Source organism: Artemia franciscana, chromosome 5, assembly GCF_032884065.1.
Source record: "Artemia franciscana chromosome 5, ASM3288406v1, whole genome shotgun sequence".
Lineage (NCBI taxonomy): Eukaryota > Metazoa > Arthropoda > Branchiopoda > Anostraca > Artemiidae > Artemia > Artemia franciscana.
In genome coordinates this window covers 44,555,061-44,581,418 of record NC_088867.1, presented here as the reverse complement: position 1 = coordinate 44,581,418, position 26,358 = coordinate 44,555,061, and the positions used below count along the sequence as shown (strand labels likewise).

General features: G+C 33.0%; 1 protein-coding gene and 1 long non-coding RNA gene across 2 annotated transcripts in view; one reads left to right on the top strand and one right to left on the bottom strand.

Moving 5' to 3' along the window:
* LOC136027469 (glycerophosphocholine cholinephosphodiesterase ENPP6-like) overlaps positions 1 to 26,358 on the top strand; it is a 68,151-nt gene that overhangs the window by 10,052 nt on the left and 31,741 nt on the right. Inside the window, exon 2 of the mRNA XM_065704764.1 lies at positions 10,024 to 10,159. Within this exon, the coding sequence (XP_065560836.1) occupies positions 10,026 to 10,159 (134 nt within the window). The 5' untranslated portion in view covers positions 10,024 to 10,025. The remainder of the gene's footprint in view (positions 1 to 10,023; positions 10,160 to 26,358) is intronic.
* The window catches only part of LOC136027470 (uncharacterized), a 38,949-nt gene continuing 15,471 nt past the window's right edge, over positions 2,881 to 26,358 (bottom strand). Inside the window, exon 3 of the long non-coding RNA XR_010617605.1 lies at positions 2,881 to 3,221. This is a non-coding gene — a long non-coding RNA (uncharacterized LOC136027470). The remainder of the gene's footprint in view (positions 3,222 to 26,358) is intronic.

The following is a 26,358-nucleotide window of genomic DNA, read 5'->3' as shown; positions in this document are numbered from 1 at the left end:
CTGTAAATATACTTTTTATAAACTTTTACCACTTTTCCATTGTTGATACAATCCTCCCAGTTGGTCTGCTTGATGAAGTTGGTACCCTCTGAAATATTATCCTCCTCTGAAAGTAAATACCAGAAGGAAATCCTTCGTATATCTGCAAACTTTAGACCTATTTCAGATTCAACAATATCCCAATATGGATTTAGAACAACAATAATGTGTTATTCTCCTTTGTTAGGAAAAAAATAGAAGATGATGGAAAGCAATACAAATCAAATGGCTTCTGGCGCTAATCTCCTTGAATCACTGACTAAATTTGTTGATTTGGGAAAAAGTAGAAAAATTTCGAGGTATTTACGCTTCGGTTCCATAGGCAGTCAAAAATTTTACTTATCCACTGTCTTGCTCACTTGGTTGCTACCTTTCCTAACTTGGGGATGAAATGCTTACAAATGCACTGAACCAAGAAATTGTAACGCCAGTGTACATCAAAATCCCCTTCCTGCATTCCCCCTCCCCCCAAAAATCGTTCAATAGAGCAAAATCAATTTAAACATTCAAGATACGTGGTTTTCAAAGGCTTACAACTTTGGACCTGCAATGCCCATCAGAACAATTTTTGTACTAACTAAAACGATGGCTAATCTGTGAAAACCCAGTTTTCAATTTTCTTTCATGATTTCAGTACGGCTGCAACCCAGTGTAAAACAAACTACTGCCCACAGTAAGTGAAAGTTTAAGAACACGTTTTGAAAACAATTGTCTAGTGAAAAAATCTTTTAAAGCTGATTCTGGAATAGTAACAATTGTTTCTGCTAGTTCTAATAGTAAAAGTAAAAAAAAAAAAAATTAAGGGGAATTTCGAAAAAGAGCTTGGAATTCATCAGAATGAAATTATGCTATTGGAATCATACTAGTTGAAAACTTTAGAAAATGAAATTACAGTACCCCACTTTAAAAAGCAAGATTTTTTTTTACACGGGTAGTGATGATGTTTCCTTTTTTTCTTATTTTTCGTTAGGGGAATTGTATCAATATAGTCGTCATCACAACTTAGATACCAATACAGTTATGACAACTCGATTTATTTTTGGAACACAGTGCGAGGCAGCGATGCCAGCGGCTGGAGATAGGAAACTGGCAGTCTGAATCTAGAAGTCGGACCAATTCACAGCTTTGATACCAGATTTCGTTCCCGCCAATGGTGTTGTAGTACGATCTACGTGTCGGAGCGCGGGCTTGGAGGAGGCGCCAAGTTCAGAGCACTGTACCAAAGGCTTCTCATGGACAAAATAGGAGTTTTCATAACTGTATTGGTGTCACAGCTTAGATATGAAATACAGGTATGAAAACTCCTATCTTGCCCATGAGAAGCTCATTACAGCTTAGATATACAATTCAGTTATGAAAACTCCTATCTTGCCCATGAAAAGCTTTTGGCATAGAGCTCTGAACTTGGCGCCACCTAGATCGTACTACAACACCATAGGCGGAAACGCAATTTTGTCGTGTTTGTCCATTTGCTCCGATCTTTCAGATTCAGACTGCCATTTTCTTGTCTCCAGCAGCTAGCCTCACTACCGCACACTGTGTCCCAAAAATAAATCAAGTTTTCATAACTGTATTGTATACCTAAGCTGTGGTCGTCATAGAACAATGGGACAGGGTTTGTTTGAACAGTACTTACAATGTGTAGTGCCCTGTTTAAGTAACACAAGAGATCAGGCCACAGAAAAATGGGATTATATGCCATTTCGCTCAACAAAAATTTAAATTTTTGCCCAAAGCAAATTTTAACCAAGCAATTTTTTTATGATCTAAAACTATCAACTAAAGTTTTCGACCTCCTTCCTTATCTTGAAAAACAAGGATAACAAGGCGGAAAATGATGTGAATGTAAATGCAGCAGTGGCCCCCAGGTTAAACCATAGATCGTTATTCCAATTTCTCTGGATTCTAAAAACCAGGCTTTACTGAAAACTGACCTTCCTTAATTTTTTAGAAAGTCAAAAGGTATATTAAAATTTGTCGATTTTACGCCTGGCGGGAGACTATTGAGAGCCTTATTAATTGGTTTTCATTGTCTGCAGGCTATTTAAGGTCTTTTCTGCTCTTAATCCTGTTTCGTTGCGTCGGTTTTCATAAAGCGCTATTTTTTTCTGAATTCTAAAAATATATGTAAATAATACAATTAAGTTATTTAAATTAGTTTTGTAGCTGAATGTTTCATAAACTGCAAAGCGAAGATTTTTTTCATTTAAAGAAAAACTTTGTCTTTTTTTAAATTAGCGACCGTTCAGGAGAGTGGAAAACTTCCCACAAACCCCTCAAAAATTTTTGATTTCAAGCTATCAAATGTTCTAAGGCATCAATTATTTTGATATCAGTTGTTCTTGGACCCGCAGATCTTCAGATTGTTTATGTAAAGATTTAAGTAAGTTTTTTGGAGGTACCCACAAGGTTTTTACTTTCCTAACTAAGCTAACTTTTCCTAGACAAAAGTATTTTCTTAAGAAGAAAAAGGGTTTATATTAGGATTAAGAAAACAAATTAGCAACAAACCTGAGGTTGTCAGAGTGGGTAGCGTAGATAAGGGGGAATGATGGTATCGAGGAAACTTGGTAAATTACACTGTACTTAATCGGTACATTTAAATAACCTTTAGCTTTCTCTTTAAATTGTTTAGTACTTGCTTCAAAATATATTAAAAAAGTTTCTGTATATCGTCCTATAAATTTGCAATTCTACATCACCGCTCATGATTGCAAAATCATCGTTGATTATAGCTGTTTTTACTCTTGCAAATAACCAGTTGTTTCGTTTGAATTATTGCAATTAACCAGTAGTCGCATATTTATTTCAACTAACCCAAAATTGTGAGCTATTGAAACTAGTTCCACTTCTTGGAAATTGTTTTTGACCTGTAGATTCTGTGAAATTGAGAATACGATATTGATCGTTCCTGTTGGGCATGAATTCATTGATAAAACTGCAAATTTAGTGGAGTCTCAAATGCTTAAATGGTACCTTAAGATACTGACATTACCGGTTTTATTTTGATATTGACATTAGGAATAGATGGTTCTTTGATATGTTGGGTCTAATATTGATGAAGGAATAGGTGTCTGATGAATTTAGTTTCTGTTTTTACTAAGGTTCTAGCTGCTTCATTTCAAGTATTTCGGCTTTTTGTTCCCACGGTTTGAATCTCTGTCAATTCTTAAAAGATACGCCTGAAAAGAGGAAATTTTTATAAAAAACGGATCTTGACTAAATTCTTGATCACTGTACTCTTATCTACGGAAAAATACTTACTTTTATTCATCTCCAACAAAAACACAAATTTATAGTGACTTCCTTCTTGTAGCAAGCTTAAGGAAGATTTTATTTTAGGTCCAATTTTAAGGTTTGATATTCGGTGAAACAAAAGTGATATTTAAAATACCTAGGAAAGCAGTATCGTTTCCTTGATGTAAGTTCTGAAAAATAGATTTGAAAAGTAAAAAACAAGTAAAAAAAGGATCATTTTTCCACAGGATTTGAAAGGTAAAAAAAAAGATTATGGATGTGTATTTATCTGTTTGTTTTATTTGTTTGTTTTTTTCCCAAGGGTGATAATATCGAAGCACTAATCGCAGAAAATCGGGAGAGGCTTCATTTGATATGAAACTAAAAGTTCTAGTGCACTTTTTAACTACCCAGAAATATTGGAGGGCAGCTAGCCCCCTCTCACGCTCATTTTCCCCAAAAGTACCCGAAAAAAGAATTTGAAATAGCCATTTTACTCAGAATAGTCGGGATATCAAATAGCTATGTTTTTCAGGATGACTGAACCCCCCCCCCAGTCCTTGGGGGAAGAGCTGCACGATATGAGCTTTTCTCATTGTTTACATATAGTCTTGTTTATTTGAAAGTATATAGACTTTTTCAGGTGGATTTTTCTGGAGAGGAAGTTTGGGAGGTTACGTGGTAGGATCATTCAACTGAGGATAGGAATTCTCCATGGAAGGGGAGACGGATTCCCAGCATTATTTAACAAAAAGAAATTAAATAAAAAATAAGCTTTTTCAACTGAAAGTAAGGAGCAACATCAAAACTTAAAACGAACAGAAATTATTGCGTATATGAGGGGGGTTTCCCCCTCGTCAATGCCTCACTCTTTACTCTAAAGTTATTTTTAGTACTTTTAAAAGATCTGTTGTTCTATTCTTACAAGAGTTATGTTCTAATTGAAGAGTATTTGTGGTTAAGGAGTCATTCTTAAGGAATTGGGACACAATTCGAACTTTAGTGTTAAGAACAAGGTATTGACGAGGAGGCGAACTCCCTCATATGTGCAATAATTTCTGTTCGTTTTAAGGTTTAGTGCTACTCCTTACCATCAGTTGAAAAAAGTTGTTTTTTTATTTTATTTCATAGAATTAAAGACATTACAGTCATTGAAAATAATTAATCAATACGAAAGAAAAAAAAATTTGGTGTGCCATCCTAGTGAAAAAAATTTAGTTACAGTTGTGTTTCCACAAGCCAAATGAAAACCCTTTTTAGAAATTGTTTGTACACTTCTCTAGCAATTTCACAATGGATAATGGAGAAAATTGTATGGGTTTTGAGCTTGGAATTAAAACAAAACACGAATGACAAAAATAGACTTGAAAATATTTGCATTCGAAGAATAAATCCGCACCAATTTTGTGTTTTAAAGTTTTGTGTTGCCACGTTTTAATTGTTATAAAGATTGAGACGCTTAGAATATCATTTTTTTTATTTTTTCTAATCATAACTCTGTGACTATCACATTTTTGCTATTTCTTCGTTGTGTTTCCATAACCTGGTTGACAGTTATCAGTAGCAATTGTATGTGCAAAAACAAGACTCATTAGACATGGTTTCCTCATTACGTTCCAAGCTGCAACAACCGAAGTTTCTCGTGGAATTTTGTGAATCAATATATATAGTTGATGATAAAAGATGATGTTATAACAACCAATGTAAAACCTATGGTAACAAATTGTAGAAGAAAAAAGGTAAATTGATGAAAGCCCCTTTTTTATGTTAATTGGAAAAAAAAACTAAAATTAAAATTATTCTTTTCAAAACCCTCTACAAGTCTGTGTTAAAATAATTAAACTTGTATTCATCGTTTTCTTATACAAATAGAAGAAGAATTTGCATGAAATAGCTTAATTTATTAAAAAGCTCTAACTAGTATTATATCTAATTTATATTATAGCTTAATTAGAAAGCTCAGTAAAACAGAAAAGTAACAAAGACAATATTGCCAGATCAAGGCTATAGATAGAAACCAAAATCAATGCTCTTATACGTCTTTTATCACCATCAAAGCTTAAAATATTTAACATAGAAGATGGGGCTTTCCATGCCCCAGTTAATGAAAATTCAATACTTTTTTTTCTTGGGATGTGGTAGTATTACTTCGTTATTTTTTAGAGTGTGTTTAATGCTTCAATCAAAAGTGAAAATCGCGGGAAATTACAGATCACAGTGGGGAATCAAATAGCAAGTTAAAGAGATCGAATATTTGGTTTAGTATATTCTAGGAGATAAAGTTTGACACAATCATGTCTGGAAGGAACACTTAGAGCTGCACAGGAGATTAAAAGACGACAAAGAAGTCATCAAAAAGGGCCAAACCAACTGTAAGCCAGACATTGAATGGAATAGGCTCAAATACCATCAAAAATTTACAGTCTTTTGAGCTGCTTCACGGTTTAAGAGCTCATATGATGGTAGAGAAGCCAGAATTCACCGAATTTTGACCAACGGTAATAAATCATGTCAATGCACCCAATTCCGATCATCAAGTGTGAAAGTGGTGTTAACCAACTAGACCATCATAATGCTACCCCAGCAACCTACAGTTCGGTTTTGGCTTCTAAAGTTTCCTTCTCCAGTCTTTTGGTTGTGGAGCTATTCAGTAAATTGCATTTTAGGTACTTAGGTGCTATAATGTAGGTACTGTAGGTACTTAGGTTATATGTAGGTACTTAGGTGCTAAAGTATTAACAAAAAAAGAAGCACTAACTATTTCTAGTAACAAAATTATGGAAACTACACAGAGAATATGGAATGCAGGCCGTCCAGAACACATTATATTAAATACCTATTCTAACCAACTCTATATATTAAATATCTAATTATAATATACCTGCAGAGTAGCTTATCTCACTGAAACTAGGATGATTATCTCCAAATGCAGACAAAAAAACCGGTTTTACTCAGATCAAGAACCTGAGTGTGGTTGCTATAACACGTACCAACTTCTATTATTTCGATGCAGTCATTCATTAAGCAGCCACAACAATCCTCTAAGAGATAGTTTGGTCGTTCCAATTGAATACTCTTAAAAATAGAAACTGTTTCGGACTATTGCCGAAATTTTGGACTATTGTTCTTGGATTATGTCTTAATTTGTCTGTTGGACTTATTTCAGCTTTATCATGATTTCTGTGGTTTAGCTGTAGTGGCTGATATATATCTCATCTCAGTTTTCCATCTTAATTTCAGTTAATTAATCACTTCTTTTTTTTTGAAAATCTAATGTACACTAAAATATATGCAATTTGGTTAGATAAGAGATGCGTTCTGCATTTCTTAACATTATACGTGGGTATCCAAACAAAAAATTTTTCAAGACGAAATTTTCCATACATTAGAAAGCATTGCCTGTTTACCGAAGATTTCACTGTAATCCTTAAGGAGGTCTAGATCTCAGTTACAAAATTAAATGTCAAGCAAATTCAAGCAAAGCAAAATGATTCGAAGATAAGAGAATTTTTAGAACTAATGCTTTGTCAAGGACTGCTCCCATCATGTCTGATTCCAACCCGAATAGATGATATTGGAGCAACATTAATTGATAATATTTTTTCTAATAGTATTTGTTTTTCAACTTTTGTAATATTAAACGATATCTCAGATCACGGTGTGATAATTTCTGAATTTAATTTGGCCAGATCTAAAAAAAATAAACGGATTGAAAAAACAGGTCGTATAATAAATGATGAATCAATTGCGCGTTTAATTATTAAGCTAGGAGATATAGATTGGAAGGAAGTAGTCAGTACTGAGGATGCAAACAAGGCATTGGAAATGTTTTATAAATCATTTAATGATGTTTATAGTGATATATGTCCGAAAGTTAAAAGGAAAACAACCAAGTCAATGCCACAAAAACCATGGATATCTCCGAGACTGTTGAAATGTATTAATGAAAAAAATAGACTATACAAAATTAAATGCAACTATCCGTCTGATGAAAACATCCAGAAATTCAAATTGTACAAAAACACTCTGACTAGAACTTTGAGAGAAAGTGAAAGAAATTATTATGAGAAGGAAATAACTTCAGCTGCGTCCCAACAGAAAATGTGGGAAATATTGCGTGATAAATTAAATAAAAATAAACGAAGATCAATACCGACTTTTCTTAATAATGGAAATGACGCTAATGAATCAACTGAAAAAAGGATATCGCAGAATTATTTGCTAAGCATTTCAGTAAAATAGGTGAAGAATTGGTTAGAGATCTTTTGGATAAGCCATCAGATTATACACGATTTATGCCCCAAAACGAAGATAAATCATTGTATATGAAAACCAGTATCATTTGATGAATACCAAAAAGCTATTAGTGATTTAAAGAGAGGAAATTCGGCTTCAGTAGATGATATATCGACAAATCTCTTAAAGAAAATATCAGGAGTAATATATGAACCTCTTGCAGATGTTATAAATAAGAGCATAAAAAATGGTGTTTTCCCTGATCTTCTGAAAAAGGCTAAAATAATCCCTATATTTAAAAAAGGGGAGGCTCAAGATCCCAATAATTACCGTCCTATTGCACTCCTTTCCCCACTGGCTAAAGTTTTTGAAAAAATAATGAAATATAGACTTACATCATTTCTGGAAAAGATAATTTTTTTTTCGAAGTTCCAGTTTGGTTTTTTAAAAGATAGATCGACAGAAGATGCTGTCGCCGCAACACATATTTTCATTAATGATGCTTTAGATGATGATTGTTTAGCAGCTACATTGTTTTTTGATATTAAGAAAGCTTTCGACACTTTAAATCACGAAATTCTATTTAAAAAACTTGAAAATACGGGAATAAGAGGAGTACCTTTAAAATTAATCAAATCATATTTGCACAATCGAAGGTTTGTGGTAGATATTGATGGTGAATATTCGTCTGAGACATCGAATAATAATATCGGTGTACCGCAAGGTTCAATTTTAGGACCTCTATTATTTTTAATATATATAAATGATCTCCCAAATTCTACTACTGAAAATGCATTAACAATTATGTTTGCGGATGATACTGCAGCAAGTTTAAAAGCACCAACATTAGATGCACTGAAAGAAAAACTGATTGAAGTTGCAAAATCCGTCACAAATTGGTCCCAAATTAACAAACTTGTCCCTAATTTTGTTAAAACAGAATTTATTATTTATGGAAGATCAAATCAAAAGTTGAAAAATATTTCTCTGAATGAAATTACCATTGATACTATTCATGAAATCAAAAGAGTATACACAGCAAAATATTTAGGTATCGTTTTTGACCCTACCATGAATTTTAAAACACATATTTCGTTGTTGAGATTAAAATTATCAAAATATATAGGTTTGCTCCACCGACTAAAATTTTTATTCTCATATAAGGTTCTAAGAATCCTATATTTTTGCCTAATTGATGCACAAATCCAATATTGCTCAGCTATATTTTTGCTGACTTTTAAATCACATATTAAACCACTACAAACCCTGCAAAACAAAGCTATTCGAATTCTAGATAAGTTTTTACAACACCCGAGGAGTACAGATATCCACTCTGAAACACGTACCTCTTACCTGTTTCTAGACATAATGACTCTCACACAGAAATCTCATCTCCTATTATCTAGTTGTTTTTTTAAGATTCAACATGTACATAATTTCTTTTTTGACCAGAATTTACTGTCCAAACATCAAAATTCACTGACAACTAGATGTGTTCACCCATACAAACTTCCTCTGGTGAAAAATGAAAGATCCCGTTTCAACCTCCGGTATATGATCCCATCAATAGCCAACAAATATTCATTAAATAAATTTGTTGAGTTACCAAAAGGATCTTTCAAGAGACGATTAAAAAGTCATATAATGGAATCTGCTTGCAAGAACGGTTGGTAAAAATTTTTAATTTTTTATTTTATTTTGGCCTCACTCCACTTACTCCACCTTAAATACTCTCATTAAAGATACTCTTTTTTTTATTTATTGATGAAATAGTGGTTCATTTTTTGTTTGTTCTGTATCAATGAGGATTGTTAAATTTTGTTTATGTCTTGCCCAGTAGTCGAGCTTGTCTCTCCATTTGGGCAAGTTGAAGATTTTGATGAATATGAATTTTTGAATAAATGAATCTGAATCTGAATCAATTTACGATTGCTATTCCATAGTGACCATACCTCCTCTATACTTTTACGTCAACCTAAGTGGGCCTCTTTACATCAGGAATAAACAAACGGGAGGTTAGTAGATTTATCATGTCATTTGTTGCTTATTTTCTTGCTAAAAGGGCTCTCCAAAATTATTCTGCAATTTTTTGGCAGACGAGATAAAAGCTGTTTCATATTGCCATTGCGTAACGCAAGCTACTTAACATAAGAATGTAAAATTGCCTATTTAATCAGCTGAATGTAATCCGCTAACAAAAATCAAGTTCGAATTCTTACTGAACTTAAGTAAACCAGCATGATTGGCCTATTTAACCAACGTGAAATAGGCACAAGATGGTTTACTCTTATTTTCTAAGCTATTCTAAGCCTTTTCTTTATTTCCATCTTGAAGGCACTGTATTAAAGAAGAGAACACGAGAAAGCATTTTTTTTGTGCAAGTCTTACGAAATTATAGTTTCTCAGACAATGTGACTGCATGAATTATTCCTTTTGAAAACACAAAAAGACTTTATATTAAAAAGTGTTCCTGCTATGTGCACATCTTTGAAAGTATCATTTTTTTTTCAGAAATGAGAAGTGCCTTTATTCTTTTGATTTCTTGCTACATAAGTCTCGCAGCAGGAGGGATAGTCTTGCCTTCACACCATGAACATGGTGAAAAGAGTGAGGAAAAACAGAAGCTGATCGTTTTCCTTTTAGATGGGTAAGAATGTTTTTAAAAATTTCCAACTGCTAAAAAGATTAATATTAACAGATGTGCTTTTCTACAAGAAATCTGTCCTTAACATTTGTTGACTGAATAAAAAGACTATACCAAATAATCTGATTTAGTGGCAGGCAAGATAGTCCAGCCATTACATACCATGAAGTGCTGGTTCGCTTCGGTTAAATGGTTTACTGGTTAGCATTGCCAACACTTGGAGATAGGCAGTACCGGTAAAGTTCTTTGTGCTGAAAAACTCTACAAATTTACTTTTTCCATAGGGAAGTAAAGAGCGATCTTAAGCCTTGTAACAGGCAGAAGTCATACTAAATATGACAGGCTCTCTCCACTATAGGTTAACTTGCATTTGATGAAACCTATCATAATGTACATATATTATTAAGTATTATTATGTGAATGATTATAAAGTGCAGAAATTAAAGACAAACTCAATTAGTATGGATTTAAAACCTGAAATAAACAAGTATTAATATTCAAAATCAGAAGATAACACTCTGAATTTATCTTTTTATATCAATTTGAGTTGAATTTACCATTTACTATTTTACAGAAGAAAATAGTATTTAAACAAATAAATCCAATGAAGGAGCCAATGCAACATGTTAATTTGTGAAAAATTTGTTTTTTGGAGACTGAATTTTACATCATTTTAACGAGAGTTGGCCCCCTCTCCACCCTAATATATACCTCAGAGCCCCTGCTACTCTTCCGCATCCACCGAACATAGTAAAAAATGTATGGATAAAAATTTTGTGATTAGAAACTAATAATATTAGTCACATTCTATTAAGCTCTCCATTAAGCTGTTACGAATTAAAGCAGATAATATTAAAAATTAAAACTAATACCAACTACTCTGCCAATAATAAAAACTCTCAACCCCCTTTCCCGTGTACGCTAAAGTTTAAATTATACTTTATTGAGAGCATGATCAATACCTATAGCGGAGAACTTGGCTTTAAGAGTAGGAGGCTTAGCCCATTTGTTTACGGGATAATCCATGTTTTTTTTTTCTATTTTACTACAACACTCTTTGCCTTTTAGTACAAAACCTTTGGTTTATATAATTTCTGCTATCTTTAATATTGTGTCCAAGGCTACTCTGGACACGAAGAGAGGCTGAAACCTCTCGGACTTTACGCTACAGATTAACTTTTGGATAGGAATGCTTCGAAAATGATAATTACCCTTAATCAAATTATTCCCCTTGGGAACATTTTTGAAAAGGAGGGGAGAGAGGATATGTCTAACACCTTTTCGTAGCTGGCCTTTGAGACAGGCTGCTAAAAAAGCAAAGTTGGCTCTGAGAAATTGCATTTAATCACTTTGTTCTCTTTAGTTTGAATGAATTTATATTCTCACTTCATTCTTTTTGTCAGTCCTGGTTGAACTTCGTTGAAGTAAGGACGCTAGGGCTATTTTAAAAAAAAACATTATTTAGTTTTAATTCTCACAATTTAATGTAAGTTTATTTATATATACATATTTTTTCTCTTGTTCTCGTATTGTGCTGGAGACGGCCCTTGGACATAGGGCCGAACTATTCACAGAACTGATTTCCACTGTCTTGAAAAGATTTTCCCTATTGTCTCTACTTTGTATTTGTTTGTTATGGAAAGGCAGTGTGGTCTTCGTCGTTATATTTTTGATTCCGCTTATATACTGCTGTTAGCATCACTCTTGTTGATATTGTCTATATTTTTTACACCGCTTAAATGCTGCTGTTAGCATAACTCTTGTTTAATGGCTCCTTTACACATTGCGGAAATGCACTTTATCTTTTCGACCGATGGCCCAGAAAACGCTCCATTTAATGTAAAGTATTCAAATAAATGCATCAGTGTGGATGAGGACAAATACTAAAAGAAGAATGTTGGCTAATTGGACTCTCACTTCAGTCCTTATAATGCGAAGGAGGCACAGAAGACAAAAAGAGAAAGAAATTTAGTCTTAAACAACAAAGATCTTGACGTTCCATAGTAATGGTTTCATTCATTTAAAGTTCTTGCCAAGAATCTGTCTGATTTGACCAAATCGTTGGAGAAGCTAGTGAATTTTTTAAGCACGAAAACGGACGGAACCTCCGCACGGATTGCTAAATCCGGACGAATTTCCGCAATGTGTAAATGAAACATAAACCGGTTTACCCGTAAACTGAATCGACTGCAACGAAATTGAGAACCAGAAAACACTTCGTAAATATATAATTTGAGCTATATATTTGCAAAAGAGGGGGGGGGGATATAGCTGAGCTGCAGTTGAAATGAACTGAGTACAATTACTCAACAAATAATGGAGCAAGAATTTCTGCTTTAAACCCTTTTATATAACCACAAATAAGAGAAAAAGACATCATTTTTGAAGGCCTGTAATGGGCCTAAAATTGTATTTCCGAGTAAAGCGATTATTATATTTGATAAGTCCATAAAAAAAGCATCGAATGGTATGTTTGCCTTATTTAAAGGTCAGTATTATAAACTGCCCCAAATTTACCAAGTTCAAACAACAAGGTAAAAAATAAACAACAATAAACAAGAAAAATAAACAATAAAACAACAATAAAACAATAACAATAAAACAATAAAAACAACAATAAAACAAGGTCAACAATAAACAAGGTAAAAAATAAGCAGCCAAGGGGTATTAATGTGATTGTTTATTTGTAAAATTTGTGGTTCAAAAGGAATATGTAACCTTTTTTGTTACCTTGCCTTTATTGTAACAGTGTGTGTAATTTACCACCCCCTCGGAAAAGTTTTTAATTTTCAACGGTGTAATGAGCTTCATTCTGGGCCTCTAATCTGCCTCTAAAAAGAGTGAAATGACTTCCTTGCTGGTATAATTCCCCACTTATGTAAGAACAAAGAGAGGTCGTGAATTTTATTGTTTATGAAAATTGTTTATGATCGCTATAAAAAACTAATTGTAATAAAAGATTAGTAGTTTGGCGTCAACGAAACGGGCTTCGAAACCAATGCTCTCTCTACTATAACAGAAAGAAAAAGAGAAAAAAGTTAGCAAGAACTCTTGGCAAATAACGTAAAAAGGTTCTCTTGACATATAAATAAAAACAGCAGTTAACATTGGAGAAAAATTATTTGACAGGTGTTTTGCATAAACACCATCATTTTTCATGATTGTTCCAACTCTTAGGTTCTTTGGACAAATAAACTTAAGAGTCGCATATTTTCCTCAATACACTTCTAAAAATAAACTAGCGAGAGACAAATCTAGCAGGGAATATGCTGACGATAAGTTACCCTAAGAACTCAAATTTTCAACTAAACCTTCTTAAAAACTAATTTTTCAAAACGTCCACTAAAAGTCCTGTTTTTGATGCGACAACAGTACCCCTGAAGATCAATTTTACCTGTCGGATTATTGTTACAGCATAAATTTTGCATTTTCGAGTAAATAAAAAAAAGCGCTTCAGTTTTCCATTGGATTGCCAAATGGGCTGCCTACTGTATAGTACTGTATCGTCGTCACTTAACCGGCTTTTTACTTTCCACCATTCGTCTGATTCTGTCTCCAACCCCATCTTATTTGCATCCGAGCCTACCATCCTTTTAAAGCCAATCTCTTCTGTCTTTTATCCTCTCGTTACACACAATAGGACACAGTGCTACTTCGAGCTAAATTAACTTAAAAATAAGTTAAAATAAGTTTTTCTAAGAAAAGTAAAGAGCCATAATACAACTTAAGAAAAGCAGAAATAAATCTGTGTAATAATTCAAACCTAAATTAATAAATAAAACCTATAACAAACAGAAATCAAGATAATTATTCACGTACAACATATATATTTATATATATATATATATATATATATATATATATATATATATATATATATATATATATATATATATATATATACATATATATATACATCCATATATATATATATATATATATATATATATATATATATATATATATATATATATATATATATATATATATATATATATATATTAATATATATATATATATATATGTATATATATATATTATATATATATATATATATATATATATATATATATATATATATATATATATATATGTATATATATATATATATATATATATATATATATATATATATATATATATATATATATATATATATATATATATATATATATAATTTATACTAAAGTTTTTTTTACTGTTTTAAAAAGTAGAGTTAAGAGAAAAGTCAAACTTTAGCGCCAAGAGCGGGGCGTTGAGGAGGAAAAGCCCCTTTCACATACAGAGTAATTTCTGTTCGTTTTAAGTTTTAATGTCGCTCCTTACTTTCAGTTGAAAAAACTTTTTTTTTATTTAATCAAACAGTTCGTGGTAACGAACTGTAGTAAGGAGCGACCCGGCTCAATAGTAACCGAAACTCTAAAAAATGGAATTCTGATACCAATAGTTACGTAAAAAAATTGCATTTTAATGCTGATTTTAAATATATAAGTATCATCAAGTATAGTTTTACCCATCAAAGGTTACGAGCCTGAGAAAATCTACCTTATTTTTGAAAAAAGGGGGGACAGTTCCCTAAAAGTCAGGATCTTAATAAAAATTGCACCGTCAGACTCCGCGTAACGTCTCGTGGTAACGAACTGTAGTAAGGAGCGACCCGGCTCAATTTTAACCGAAACTCTAAAAAATGGAATTTTGATACCAATAGTTTCATCAAAAAAATTGCATTTTAATGCTGATTTTAAATATATAACTTTCATCAAGATTAGTCTTACCTATCAAAAGTTACAAGCCTGAGAAACTTTGCCTCATTTTAGAAAATAGGGGAAAACACCCCCTAAAAGTCATACAATCTTAACGACACATAATCTTAATCACACCATCAGATTCAGCGTATCAGAGAACCTCATTAAAGAAGTTTCAAGCTCCATCTACAAAAATGTGGAATTTCGCATTTTTTGCCAGAAGACAGATCACGGATGCGTGTTTATTTGTTTGTTTTTTTTTCCCAGGGGTGATCGTATCGACCCAGTTGTCCTAGAATGTCGCAAGAGGGCTCATTCTAACGGAAATTAAAAGTTCTAGTGCCCTTTTTAAGTGGCCAAAAAATTGGAGGGCACCTAGGCCCCCTCCCACGCTCATTTTTTCCCCAAAGTTACCGGATCAAAATTCTGAGATAGCCATTTTATTCACCATATTCGAAAAACCCAATAACTATGTCTTTGGGGACGACTTACTACCCCGCAGTCCCCGTGGGAGGGGTTGCAAGTTACAAACTTTGACCTGTGTTTACATATAGTAATGGTTACTGGGAAGTGTACGGACGTTTTCAGGGGGATTTTTTTGGTTTGGGAGGGTGAGTTGAGGCGGGGGGGGGGGTTACGTGGGAGGATCTTTCCATGGAAAAACTTCTCACGGCGGAAGAGACTTTCAATGAAGGGGGCGCAGGATTTTTTTGCATTATTTAAAAAAACAATGAAAAAATAAATATGAGAAGCTTTTTTCTACTGAAAGTCAGGAGCAGCATTAAAACTTAAAACGAGCAGAAATTATTGCGCATATGAGGGGTTTACCTCTTCGTAATACCTCGCTCTTTACGCTAAAGTATTTTTAGTAATTTAAACTATTTATTCTACGGCCTTTGTGATTCAAGGGTCATTCTTAAGGAATTGGGACAGAATTTAAGGTTTAGTGTAAAGAGCGGGGTATCGACGAGGGGTGAACTCCCTCATATACGCAATAAAAATATACGAATATACAATTTCGTTACGTAAGTTAATTCGTAAAATACGTATATTTTTTACTAATGAAAATGTTCGTAAAACAATTAAAAGTTCTAATTGCCTTTTTAAGTAATAAAAAAACCGGAGGGCAACTAGGCTTCCTCCCTCTCTCCTTTTTCTCAAAATATTCCAATTACAACTATGAGCCATTTAGCCAAAAAGAAAATTAATATGCAAATTTCGTTTTAATTATTTATGTGCGGAGAGCCAAGATCAAAACATGCATGAATTAAAAAACGTCCAGAAATAAAATAAAAATAACAAGTTTTTTTAAATGAAAGTAAGGAGCGATATTAAAACTTAAAACGAACAGAAATTACTCTGTATATGAAAAGGGCTTTTCCTCCTCAACGCCCCGCTCTTTACGTTAAAGTTTTTTACTGTTTTAAAAAGTAGAGATAAGAGAAAGAGTCAAACTTTAGCGTAAAGAGGGAGGCGTTGAGGAGGAAAAGCCCTTTTCATATACGGAGTAATTTCTATTCGTTTTAAGTTTTAATGTAGCTCCTTACTTTCATTAAAAAAAAAACTTGTTTTTTTTATTTAATGTCCTGAAAGAGCGAACGAAGATGTGTCGAATGTTTAACACGTAAATATAAAATCCATGGATTTTCAGCAATTCAATAGTCAAGAATTTCTTTTTTTGATTTTTCAATGTTGTAATTATAAAAGAAAAACAATTAAAATATATTTAGCTTCACCCCCTCCATATGAAGCGGCTCACATAAAAAGGGAAATGAAAAATAATGCATTGAAGCTTACGGTTCTTTACTACAGTCAACGCTAGAGCGTTCTTTCTGATTTGACACTGGTCAGGGTCGCCACCCGGCCATATTTTCTTTCTAGCCCGAATTTCGAAGGTTTACGTTTCCGCATTAGACGCACTTAAGTTCGGGCTATTCCGGGTTTGTTTAAGTCTGTTTAAAGGAGTATCTAAGCATAATAATTTAGAAAAATAAACACGCTAAAGATCAAATTCCAACTCCGGAGAGTAATCATTTCAAAGCCTAGTGGCTAGGTGGGAACTTTTTGGTCGACTTGATACCATCAAGGCTGTTTTAATGTTTGATAAGTGACTACCCACAGTACTGGGAATTTGGGCAGTTGCACAGGGTACTATGAGCCAAGGGGCACTAATATTCCAATTTTAAAGGTATCTGCCAGTTTAATCTGTGGAGCCATATTTGACAGTTGATTTTCTAGATTTTTGGGGAGACTTTATTAAGGGATATATAAGACAGGGAGAGGAGAAGGACGATCAAATAACAAACATAGCAAATAAGTAACTTAACTTATACGTGGCTTTTAGCTGCTCCATGATATTAAAAAAAAATCTTCCTGCACTATATGGTTTAAAATAATTCTACCATCTATAATTCCATGCTTACTACTACTAGTTCTTCTTCTTCTTCTACTAATACTACTACTACTACTACTACTACTACTACTACTACTACTACTACTACTACTACTACTACTACTACTACTACTACTACTATTACTACTACTACTATTTATATATTATTGGTATGTTTTGAATTATTTCTGAAAAATAGATAATTTGTGGAAATAATTTATTTATCGTGGCCAACCCCAATTTCACCCTTACAGAGTATAGATTTTCTTCCTAGTCAGTATTCGGTTAAATTTGGTACCCAGGTCGGTTTTCTTTGGGTCTAAAGTCGAGACACTGCCTTGCTGATTTTGGTGCCAAAAAATTTAAAAACGTCTTCAGAGGGGGTTGCCGATTGCTAGTTTGGGCGTTCAGAAAAATTACTAAAGTAATATATGTGATATAATAATGCCTCCATGCATATTGGATACCAGCAGAATCAATACATACTCAAACCCTTAGGCTAGAAAGACAGAAGTCAACAACATATTTAGAAGAAAATAAAGGATGATTCTTTGTTGATCTAATAATTCGACACTCCCCCCTCCAGGAGTAAAAAAAGTAAAACTTTGAAAATTAGACATCTATCTCCGTTAGAAAGCATTGATGGCTGTCCCACTTTAAGTAAAGGAGGTATCTTCATGCTACCTACATTGTTTATTGGTTTTCAGAGGGCAGCAGAATTAATAAGCTGCTATCCGTAAGGGTACTTTGACCTAGAGGAAAATTGACCCGGGTCAGGTGCTAAGGGCCAAACTTTAACGGCAACTGTCAGTGCTGAAAAGATACCTTCTATTTGGACTCCTACTGTAGAGGAATTAGAATTTTGTCAACAGTTTTTCTTCCTTATTTTTTTTTCTTTCCGATATCTTAGCCCAGCAGCTTTATTCAGTTAACACTTGAAAAGATAAGGCCTGTTAAAATTTCTGATTGTTTATTATGTTTAATTATTTTTAAAACTAAATACAAAATTATGATCTATTTGAAGTAATGCATGTAATGTAAAGTGTAAAGTAATGTAAAAAGCCAAAGTTTACATTAATCACCTCTATAATTAAGTTATAATTTAAAATATGAAATCTTAGCACAAAATTTTGGGGAAACTGCTGCTCCTCGAACACCCTGCTTCTTATATTTCATTAAATTATGCTTGAAATCATATTTGTTGAATTCGGGATAGAAAATGAAATTAAGTTCTGCTGAGAAGTGCTTAATTATCACACTGAAGCAAGCATTTCTCATTATTTCTTAAAATTTGCGCATTAATAGATGAAGTGGCTTTCTTTTTAGCTAGATTTACACCAGCTTCTACTTTTTTTTATAACTTCTTACTCATCTTCCTTTTCACATTTTACAAGATAATTTCTTTTTGTCAGGTCACCTGAATCAATTTCAAATCAACCTTTATTTAGGTCAGTCTGCAAAAGCTTACATCACAATAATAACCTCTTGATTTTTCTAAAGCATCTAAATACACTCTTTTTTTCATTGTGATGTGAAATTCTAGCACTTAAAATATTATGGTCTTCAAAGTTGAAGTCCACTTCACCAGGGGTCATTTGTTCCTGCATTCATTTATGAATAGAATAAACAAAGACAGCTGTCAAAACCGAAATTTTTGTTTTTACGAGCAGGAAAATTTAAAAATATTAAAATATAAAAAAATATTAAAAATTTAAAGGGGGGGGGGTTCAAACCCAGTATCTAAAACCCCAATCCAATCCCTGTATACGGCTTTGTCAGTAAAATCACAAAAATGATCATTAAACCAAATAGGATATTCTTAGAAATGACTAATCTGAGAGCTACAACAGAAGTTTATGCCGTAGAAACATTTCTCTTTAGTTCTTTCTTAAAATTATGTGTTGACTAATTTAGTGGTTTTTTTCTCGCTCAAAATGCCTAGTGTCAATCAAAACCTTTATTTTCCCTGCACTATTACTGTTTACAAAATTTAAATTCGTTCTAGCCTCCAAACGAAAAAGTTGGCATTAAGTTAGAAAATGTTCACATTGATTTCCAGAATCACTTAGAGTTAACTGGCACTTATTCCAAGTTTTTCCTTTGAAATACATTTTTTTACTTGGACCATTTGATTACTGAAAACATATTATATCATCAATGTTATGTGACAATGACAGATCAAATAAATCTAATATTTTAACTAACCTCAACGGCTGTCTGAAGCCTCCCTACATGAGGAGCATTGTTGCCAGTAATTCGAAGCATTATAATAATATTTACGAAGATAATTTTGTAAACCACATTGGCATGGCAAAACAAAGAATTAAAATTAAAAAATGAACAGTGAATATGGATTTTTAAGGCCAAAGAAAATATTAGACGAAACAAAGCGTATTTTGGGATCACAACCGTTTCCCTTCTTTAGTGCCACAGGAGAAAGTTACAAGGAAACACCCTGACATTTTCCGAACAAATATGCGAGCAGAACAAACCGGATAAAAACAAAATAATGAGGAAAGGAAAGCAAACCAACGAGAAAAGAAGGAATGAAAAGCATATAAAACCTAAACTAGAAGCGTCAAATCGTATAGTGTCGTCCAGTATTATCGTTGGTCTTAAAACAAGACCAGTTCTGTCGCACCGGAGATAAGTCAGTAAAATTTATGGTCAAACTGAAAACAGAGGAAATAGTATCTGCATAATAATTGCTAAATTTGGGTATAGTGTAATCAGTCCTCTTTCTCTAATTAATTTAGATTTAGTGATCTAGTTTAGAACTTCATTTTACTACGTTTTTAGTGTTATAGGCATGGATTTTTTTTAAGTGCTTCAACGCCTTGAATTAAAATATTACCATCATTATTCTCATTATTTTATTAAATAAAAAAAACTAGTTTTTTAAACTGAAAGTAAGGAGCGATATTAAAACTTTAAACGGACAGAAATTACTCCGCATATGAAATGGGTTGTCCCCTCTGCAATCCCTTGCTCTTTACGCTAAAGTTTTTAATTGTTTTAAAAAGTAGAAATGTGACAAAGAATCAAATTTTAGCGTAAAGAGCAAGGGATTGCAGAGGGGACAACCCATTTCATATACGGAGTAATTTCTGTTCGTTTTAAGTTTTAATGTCGCTCCTTACTTTCAGTTTAAAAAACTAGTTTTTTTTATTAAATTTCTGAACGTTTTTGAATTAATGCATTTTTGATTTTGGCTCTCCGCACATTAATTAGTAAAATGAAATCTGCATATTAATTTAATATGTTTGAGGGCCTAGTTGCCCTCAAATTTTTCGGTTACTTAAAAAGGCAACTAGAACTTTTAATTTTTAACGAAAGTTTTTATTAGTGAAAAATATACGTAACTTAAGAATTAACTTGCGTAACAAACTTTTATGCTCTTATATTTTTTATTATGTATATGAGGGGGTTTGTCCCCTCGTTAATACCTCGCCTTTTACACTAAATCTTAAGTTTTGTCACAATTCTTTAAGAATGACCCCTGAATCAGAAAGGCCGTGGAATAAGTAGTTGAAATTACTAGAAACACCTAGCATAAAGAGCAAGATATTTATCTCCTCCTAAATACCTCGCTCTTTACGCTAAAGTATTTTTAGTAATTTAAACTATTTATTCTACGGCCTTTGTGATTCAAGGGTCATTCTTAAGGAATTGGGACAGAATTTAAGGTTTAGTGTAAAGAGCGGGGTATCGACGAGGGGTGAACTCCCTCATATACGCAATAAAAATATACGAATATACAATTTCGTTACGTAAGTTAATTCGTAAAATACGTATATTTTTTACTAATGAAAATGTTCGTAAAACAATTAAAAGTTCTAGTTGCCTTTTTAAGTAATAAAAAAACCGGAGGGCAACTAGGCTTCCTCCCTCTCTCCTTTTTCTCAAAATATTCCAATTACAACTATGAGCCATTTAGCCAAAAAGAAAATTAATATGCAAATTTCGTTTTAATTATTTATGTGCGGAGAGCCAAGATCAAAACATGCATGAATTAAAAAACGTCCAGAAATAAAATAAAAATAACAAGTTTTTTTAAATGAAAGTAAGGAGCGATATTAAAACTTAAAACGAACAGAAATTACTCTGTATATGAAAAGGGCTTTTCCTCCTCAACGCCCCGCTCTTTACGTTAAAGTTTTTTACTGTTTTAAAAAGTAGAGATAAGAGAAAGAGTCAAACTTTAGCGTAAAGAGGGAGGCGTTGAGGAGGAAAAGCCCTTTTCATATACGGAGTAATTTCTATTCGTTTTAAGTTTTAATGTAGCTCCTTACTTTCATTAAAAAAAAACTTGTTTTTTTTATTTAATGTCCTGAAAGAGCGAACGAAGATGTGTCGAATGTTTAACACGTAAATATAAAATCCATGGATTTTCAGCAATTCAATAGTCAAGAATTTCTTTTTTTGATTTTTCAATGTTGTAATTATAAAAGAAAAACAATTAAAATATATTTAGCTTCACCCCCTCCATATGAAGCGGCTCACATAAAAAGGGAAATGAAAAATAATGCATTGAAGCTTACGGTTCTTTACTACAGTCAACGCTAGAGCGTTCTTTCTGATTTGACACTGGTCAGGGTCGCCACCCGGCCATATTTTCTTTCTAGCCCGAATTTCGAAGGTTTACGTTTCCGCATTAGACGCACTTAAGTTCGGGCTATTCCGGGTTTGTTTAAGTCTGTTTAAAGGAGTATCTAAGCATAATAATTTAGAAAAATAAACACGCTAAAGATCAAATTCCAACTCCGGAGAGTAATCATTTCAAAGCCTAGTGGCTAGGTGGGAACTTTTTGGTCGACTTGATACCATCAAGGCTGTTTTAATGTTTGATAAGTGACTGCCCACAGTACTGGGAATTTGGGCAGTTGCACAGGGTACTATGAGCCAAGGGGCGCTAATATTCCAATTTTAAAGGTATCTGCCAGTTTAATCTGTGGAGCCATATTTGACAGTTGATTTTCTAGATTTTTGGGGAGACTTTATTAAGGGATATATAAGACAGGGAGAGGAGAAGGACGATCAAATAACAAACATAGCAAATAAGTAACTTAACTTATACGTGGCTTTTAGCTGCTCCATGATATTAAAAAAAAATCTTCCTGCACTATATGGTTTAAAATAATTCTACCATCTATAATTCCATGCTTACTACTACCAGTTCTTCTTCTTCTTCTACTAATACTACTACTACTACTACTACTACTACTACTACTACTACTACTACTACTACTACTACTACTACTACTACTACTACTACTACTACTACTACTATTTATATATTATTGGTATGTTTTGAATTATTTCTGAAAAATAGATAATTTGTGGAAATAATTTATTTATCGTGGCCAACCCCAATTTCACCCTTACAGAGTATAGATTTTCTTCCTAGTCAGTATTCGGTTAAATTTGGTACCCAGGTCGGTTTTCTTTGGGTCTAAAGTCGAGACACTGCCTTGCTGATTTTGGTGCCAAAAAATTTAAAAACGTCTTCAGAGGGGGTTGCCGATTGCTAGTTTGGGCGTTCAGAAAAATTACTAAAGTAATATATGTGATATAATAATGCCTCCATGCATATTGGATACCAGCAGAATCAATACATACTCAAACCCTTAGGCTAGAAAGACAGAAGTCAACAACATATTTAGAAGAAAATAAAGGATGATTCTTTGTTGATCTAATAATTCGACACTCCCCCCTCCAGGAGTAAAAAAAGTAAAACTTTGAAAATTAGACATCTATCTCCGTTAGAAAGCATTGATGGCTGTCCCACTTTAAGTAAAGGAGGTATCTTCATGCTACCTACATTGTTTATTGGTTTTCAGAGGGCAGCAGAATTAATAAGCTGCTATCCGTAAGGGTACTTTGACCTAGAGGAAAATTGACCCGGGTCAGGTGCTAAGGGCCAAACTTTAACGGCAACTGTCAGTGCTGAAAAGATACCTTCTATTTGGACTCCTACTGTAGAGGAATTAGAATTTTGTCAACAGTTTTTCTTCCTTATTTTTTTTTCTTTCCGATATCTTAGCCCAGCAGCTTTATTCAGTTAACACTTGAAAAGATAAGGCCTGTTAAAATTTCTGATTGTTTATTATGTTTAATTATTTTTAAAACTAAATACAAAATTATGATCTATTTGAAGTAATGCATGTAATGTAAAGTGTAAAGTAATGTAAAAAGCCAAAGTTTACATTAATCACCTCTATAATTAAGTTATAATTTAAAATATGAAATCTTAGCACAAAATTTTGGGGAAACTGCTGCTCCTCGAACACCCTGCTTCTTATATTTCATTAAATTATGCTTGAAATCATATTTGTTGAATTCGGGATAGAAAATGAAATTAAGTTCTGCTGAGAAGTGCTTAATTATCACACTGAAGCAAGCATTTCTCATTATTTCTTAAAATTTGCGCATTAATAGATGAAGTGGCTTTCTTTTTAGCTAGATTTACACCAGCTTCTACTTTTTTTTATAACTTCTTACTCATCTTCCTTTTCACATTTTACAAGATAATTTCTTTTTGTCAGGTCACCTGAATCAATTTCAAATCAACCTTTATTTAGGTCAGTCTGCAAAAGCTTACATCACAATAATAACCTCTTGATTTTTCTAAAGCATCTAAATACACTCTTTTTTTCATTGTGATGTGAAATTCTAGCACTTAAAATATTATGGTCTTCAAAGTTGAAGTCCACTTCACCAGGGGTCATTTGTTCCTGCATTCATTTATGAATAGAATAAACAAAGACAGCTGTCAAAACCGAAATTTTTGTTTTTACGAGCAGGAAAATTTAAAAATATTAAAATATAAAAAAATATTAAAAATTTAAAGGGGGGGGGGGGTTCAAACCCAGTATCTAAAACCCCAATCCAATCCCTGTATACGGCTTTGTCAGTAAAATCACAAAAATGATCATTAAACCAAATAGGATATTCTTAGAAATGACTAATCTGAGAGCTACAACAGAAGTTTATGCCGTAGAAACATTTCTCTTTAGTTCTTTCTTAAAATTATGTGTTGACTAATTTAGTGGTTTTTTTCTCGCTCAAAATGCCTAGTGTCAATCAAAACCTTTATTTTCCCTGCACTATTACTGTTTACATAATTTAAATTCGTTCTAGCCTCCAAACGAAAAAGTTGGCATTAAGTTAGAAAATGTTCACATTGATTTCCAGAATCACTTAGAGTTAACTGGCACTTATTCCAAGTTTTTCCTTTGAAATACATTTTTTTACTTGGACCATTTGATTACTGAAAACATATTATATCATCAATGTTATGTGACAATGACAGATCAAATAAATCTAATATTTTAACTAACCTCAACGGCTGTCTGAAGCCTCCCTACATGAGGAGCATTGTTGCCAGTAATTCGAAGCATTATAATAATATTTACGAAGATAATTTTGTAAACCACATTGGCATGGCAAAACAAAGAATTAAAATTAAAAAATGAACAGTGAATATGGATTTTTAAGGCCAAAGAAAATATTAGACGAAACAAAGCGTATTTTGGGATCACAACCGTTTCCCTTCTTTAGTGCCACAGGAGAAAGTTACAAGGAAACACCCTGACATTTTCCGAACAAATATGCGAGCAGAACAAACCGGATAAAAACAAAATAATGAGGAAAGGAAAGCAAACCAACGAGAAAAGAAGGAATGAAAAGCATATAAAACCTAAACTAGAAGCGTCAAATCGTATAGTGTCGTCCAGTATTATCGTTGGTCTTAAAACAAGACCAGTTCTGTCGCACCGGAGATAAGTCAGTAAAATTTATGGTCAAACTGAAAACAGAGGAAATAGTATCTGCATAATAATTGCTAAATTTGGGTATAGTGTAATCAGTCCTCTTTCTCTAATTAATTTAGATTTAGTGATCTAGTTTAGAACTTCATTTTACTACGTTTTTAGTGTTATAGGCATGGATTTTTTTTAAGTGCTTCAACGCCTTGAATTAAAATATTACCATCATTATTCTCATTATTTTATTAAATAAAAAAAACTAGTTTTTTAAACTGAAAGTAAGGAGCGATATTAAAACTTTAAACGGACAGAAATTACTCCGCATATGAAATGGGTTGTCCCCTCTGCAATCCCTTGCTCTTTACGCTAAAGTTTTTAATTGTTTTAAAAAGTAGAAATGTGACAAAGAATCAAACTTTAGCGTAAAGAGCAAGGGATTGCAGAGGGGACAACCCATTTCATATACGGAGTAATTTCTGTTCGTTTTAAGTTTTAATGTCGCTACTTACTTTCAGTTTAAAAAACTAGTTTTTTTTATTAAATTTCTGAACGTTTTTGAATTAATGCATTTTTGATTTTGGCTCTCCGCACATTAATTAGTAAAATGAAATCTGCACATTAATTTAATATGTTTGAGGGCCTAGTTGCCCTCAAATTTTTCGGTTACTTAAAAAGGCAACTAGAACTTTTAATTTTTAACGAAAGTTTTTATTAGTGAAAAATATACGTAACTTAAGAATTAACTTGCGTAACAAACTTTTATGCTCTTATATTTTTTATTATGTATATGAGGGGGTTTGTCCCCTCGTTAATACCTCGCCTTTTACACTAAATCTTAAGTTTTGTCACAATTCTTTAAGAATGACCCCTGAATCAGAAAGGCCGTGGAATAAGTAGTTGAAATTACTAGAAACACCTAGCATAAAGAGCAAGGTATTTATCTCCTCCTAAATACCTCGCTCTTTATGCTAAAGTATTTTTAGAACCCCTCATATGCGTAATAATCTCTGTTAGTTTTAAGTTTTAATGCTACTCTTTACTTTCAGTTGAAAAACTTTCGTGTGTATATTTTCATTGTTTTTTTTATTGTAATGCTAGAAAATCCCGCGCCCTTTTCATTGAATTTCTCTTCCCCCATTACATGTTCCTCTAAGAGAAGATCCTCCCACATAGCCTCCTCCCCTCAACCCCACCCCAAACCAAAAAAATCCCCCTGAAAACGTCTGTACACTTCCCAATAACCATTACTGTATGTAAACACTGGACAAAGTTTGTAACTTGCAGCCCCTCCCCCACGGA